The 4,447-nt window shown below is 49.6% G+C and overlaps 1 protein-coding gene across 6 annotated transcripts in view; it reads right to left on the reverse strand.

Moving 5' to 3' along the window:
- Positions 1 to 219: 219 nt before the first annotated feature.
- Arhgap10 (Rho GTPase activating protein 10) overlaps positions 220 to 4,447 on the reverse strand; it is a 262,572-nt gene continuing 258,344 nt past the window's right edge. For all 6 annotated transcript variants that reach the window (XM_029480512.1, XM_029480513.1, XM_029480514.1 and 3 more), the window contains one exon: positions 220 to 839. In XM_029480512.1, coding sequence (XP_029336372.1) covers positions 751 to 839 — 89 coding nt within the window. In that variant the 3' untranslated portion in view covers positions 220 to 750. The remainder of the gene's footprint in view (positions 840 to 4,447) is intronic.

The raw sequence follows: 4,447 nt of genomic DNA on the forward strand, positions 1-4,447 counted from the left end.
ACCCATTCGCTACCACAGACTGGTTCCCATCCCACGGCCTCTTGTGGGAAAGGTCCCTGCTGCTTCACTCCAATGCTGGGATTTCATCTCAGAAAGGCCCACCGTCTTTCCTGCTGCAAATCACAAGGTTCTAAGGACATCATGGTCTGCTGACCATGACTGTCAAACCGTGAAGCATCACTGCGGTGATTCACTCTCCATATTAGGCCAGACACACCAAATAGTAAATTACATTTTATTTCATTTACAGAGGGGCCTTGTGGCAACAAGGTGACAAAAGACAAACAGCACTCAGGTGAGAACCTGGAAAAGGCTGTTGAAGCACACAGGTGAGCAGGCCCGGGGATGGGGTGGGGAGGGGGAGGAGAGGCAGGTAGGAAGGAAGGCACAAGCTTGAAGAAGTTTCTCTCTGCTTCCCTCCAGGTTGGGACTTTCAAGAGTCGCACAGCCCCCCTGAAAACCCGACAGCAGGTGTGTGGACAGTGAGGTCTGCCCTCTCTCTGTTCCACAGGTGGGAGAATTAAACATCACAATGCCCAGTGCCTGCTAGATGAGAACTGACTCCAGCAATGCCAGTCACGCTCTGCTTACGCCCACATCTGCACAGTCCTAGGTGGCTGTTCCATCCCCTCCCCACCCTGGAGTACCCATGGTGAACCGCAGATCCTAAGCGTGACCGTGGTGTTTGGGTGCCATTTCCAGGCTGCTGCTTGGGGTGCCACGATCAGTAGGAACCCCCAGGGCCAGGAGCTACAGCAGCTTGACATAATTCTGTGGAATCAGCCCTCGCTTGCCGTTCAGGGTCCCTTCCAGCCATCCGGGTTCCCTTGAGGTCTGAACTGAAAAAGAAGAGACCACATTTACAAACCTGCTCCCAGTGCTTACCCCCGACACTCACCATGCTACAGGGTTCCTGGTAGGCTTCATGGAGCAGTTACTTCTAGGGCACTACACACCAAAGCTGCCACCAAGGTTCTGTCTAGTTCTGGCCCTCAAAAACCTCCTTATCTAGTTCCTGTTTCCAATCTTGCCCCTTCTAGTTCACTGTATAGTGAGTTGCTGCTCAAAAAACTCTCTAGGAAACAGAGCAGAACACGCCTTTCCCCCCTCCTTCAAGTTCAAACCAAGTTGATTGGCCCAGTGCACAGGGCCTCTCCTACCATTCCAGCAGCCCCTCCCTACACTATCAACCAGTGCGCCTGAGTCCGCTGGAGGCCTCTGTGCACGCAGCACTTTACTTGCGGCCTAGAATGCCCTTCCACTTCTTCCCTGCGTAACTCTTCTGCTTCAGTCAGGACAATGGCTTCCTCTTGAGGGAGGTCTGCTTCAACCCATCAACCACTACTGGAATCAGGCACACTGATCCCACTCCCACACTGGTTAGGGAGTTCCTGAAGGCAGGCCTGGGCCTTACCTACTACCTGAGCAACTATAGCTATTAACACATACTCGTCATAGTCGCATGACAAGGCCCAGACTGGACAGCAAAGGATGCGGGGCTCAAGCTAGCAAACTGGCATCTTGATATCAAATACCAAAGCATTTAAGGGACCCTAGCTGAAACACAAATTATGGCCAGGGGTAGTAGCCACACACCTGGGGATGGGGGATTGTGTTTATCTACAGAAGAACCCAGAACCTGCTGTGAAACGCAGCTTGGGATCATAACCAAAAGGAATCATTTTGTACTAGAAACTGAGCGCAGGCGCACACGTACACCTCTGGTGAAGCAGTGTTTCCTTCCGCGTGCGCCTAGCTTTCTGACTGCCAACTGTGCCTGAGCATTTCTTGACCCGCTCATGTTTGGAGTACACTGATGGTTCATTCTGACTGTTCTTCTCAATGAGGCAACCATTTGTTTTCCCCGTTGAGAGAAGTACTGTGAATTCTGCTCTCTATCACCGTGCCTTCTGATAACTGTCTTCCACCTGCCACGAAGTTTTAAGGTTTCTACTTGGTTGCTCGCTAGGTCCTAAGTGTTCGATGCTCCAACCATGCCTGGGCAGCACAGACTCACACTTCGGTTATTGGCTTTGCCCCCATAAGGACCAGGTGAGGGACCTCATGCTGCCTCCACATTCCATGAGTACCTAAGAGGCCAGCGTGAGACTACAACTCAAAGTGCAGAACATACATAAAAGAACTTGTGCTCCCTGGCACCTAGCCCAGTGTCTCACACATAATCACTTGTACAATAAATGATTTAAGGTGTGCTTTCATGGTGACCCAAGGCAATTGGATTTCTTCATCCCCACAGTGACCTTGACCCTGACCTTGTTACTAAGAGCCCTATTCTTAAAGGTTCCATCCATACATTGTAGTGGCCATGGTAACCAATGTTACTGGACTGGACCAATTGCAAAGCCATGCCCCAGGATGTGGCCCCTGCAGGATACGGTGTCTTGGGAGAGCATAAACTCAGGCTGAAGCCCTACAGCTCACTGAGGCTCATCTCTGATGCCTTCAGAGATATCTGTTCATTTTCTTATGCCTTTCCCACCTCAGGGCAAGGCCTGCATTGTCAGGGCCCACACTGCAGCTGCTCGGACAGACAGAAAGAGCTGGCTGAAGGCAGCTGTGCTTCCATTTTGGAGGCAGGAGACACAGTGGCTCTATCTCCTGTCACTCACTATGGGCAATCTTCTGTATGGAAGTTTCTTGGTGACCTCGAGCTGCCTATCTAAGGATCTGCCTGTTTCCTATAATGGGATCGTCTATTTGTCCTGTTGGTGCTGGCCTATTTCACTTAGTAGATCCTCAGGTCCAGTCACAACCACTGCTCAGTTGTTCTGGAGATGGCTTGCTTACACTCCTATCTAAGTTCATACCACATTTTGTCAGTCCACTTACTGCTGATGGACATGTGGTTGTTTCCATCTTTGGGCTATTTTTGAGTGCTGCTGCTGCTGCAATCAATGAGGGAATGCAGAGACTAGAACCCCTGCCTCTCCTCCTCTGAGTGTATGCTTAGACCAGACTGCTGGGTCTCACATGACTTCATTACTCACTTTCTGAGTAGCCACAGTATTATCCTCTAGAGCTATCCCATCCCTTTCCCTAGGGCCCCCGTTTCTCTACAGTCTCACCAACGATTAGTTCCCCCTTGCTCCCCTCTCCAGCGCTGGAATGGTGTGAAGTGCTATGTTCCATGCTTCCAAGCACAGCAGAATCGAGTGTTGGGCCTCTGCTTTCTACACAGAGTGTAAACTCTCCATCCATGACAAATGGCTTCGGTACAAGAGAACACAGAGAGCTCGGCTTCAGCTCTGAAAGCGCAACACAGGCCCCATGCAAGATGTGTCTTGAGGATTTCATTCCGTCTCCCACCTGACACCTTTCCCTACCCAGAGAGACCAGAAGCATCTGATTTCTCAGTCTCCTTCCCAACCCTTAATGAAAACAACTTGGTCCCACAAGTCTGTATGTCAACTTGCTTATTTCTGAGATAGCCAGCATCACACTGCATGTGCTCATGTAGTGCACATGACTAGACACTAGACACTAGACAGCCTTCTGAGATTCCAACGTTCAGAATACATCTGGAAGGCCCTGATGGGTGGTGATATCCCCACACCATCAACCTCCCAGAGGATGCCAAAAAGCATCTCAAGAATTATTCTACTCGAACCCTTTAGTGTTCAATCCCTAGAGGATTTTAAGAATTAATCTGGTCCATAGCTATTGCAACAAACAGTAGCAATATTGGCACTACACATGGAAACCAACCAATACTCCGGACCACATGGGGACTCTGGCCTCCTGAAAACCCTGTGTGCATAAGTCCTATGTCCTGTGAGCAGACCCAGACATAGAAGAGCCCACACTTCATACCTGACTAGCAGATCTACCAACAGAATGTATTTCTGGGATTCCTAAGCCTCAGAGAAAGGGGGCAGATTTCCTCCAGCTTTCAGAGGAGAACACACAGCACAGACCTTGTGGTAGTGCATGGCAGCAGCCCCCAGAACTATAGAACCACATCTTTAGCCAAGAACTGGAATTCGTAGCCCAATTCCATGGCTTGATAGTAAGAAGAGAAAGAGCAGGCTGGAGATGGCTCAGTGGTTAAGAGCACTGACTACTCTGCCAGAGGTCCTGAGTTCAATTCCCAGCAACCACATGGTGGCTCACAACCATCTGTAATGAGATCTGATGCCTTCTTCTGGTGTTCATGAAGACAGCTACAGTGTAATCACATACATAAAATAAATAATAATTCTTTTTTAAAAAGAAGGAAGGGAAGGGAAGGGGGAAGGAAAGGGGGAAGGGAAAGGAAAGGGGGAAGGGAAAGGAAAGGGGGAAGGGAAAGGAAGGGGGAAGGGAAGGGGGAAGGGAAAGGAAAGAAGGGGAAAGGAAAAAGGAAAGGAAAGGAAAGGAAAGGAAAGGAAAGGAAAGGAAAGGAAAGGAAAGGAAAGGAAAGGAAAGGAAAGGAAAGGAAAGGAAAGGA

The sequence above is a fragment of the Mus caroli genome, chromosome 8 (genome assembly GCF_900094665.2).
Source record: "Mus caroli chromosome 8, CAROLI_EIJ_v1.1, whole genome shotgun sequence".
Lineage (NCBI taxonomy): Eukaryota > Metazoa > Chordata > Mammalia > Rodentia > Muridae > Mus > Mus caroli.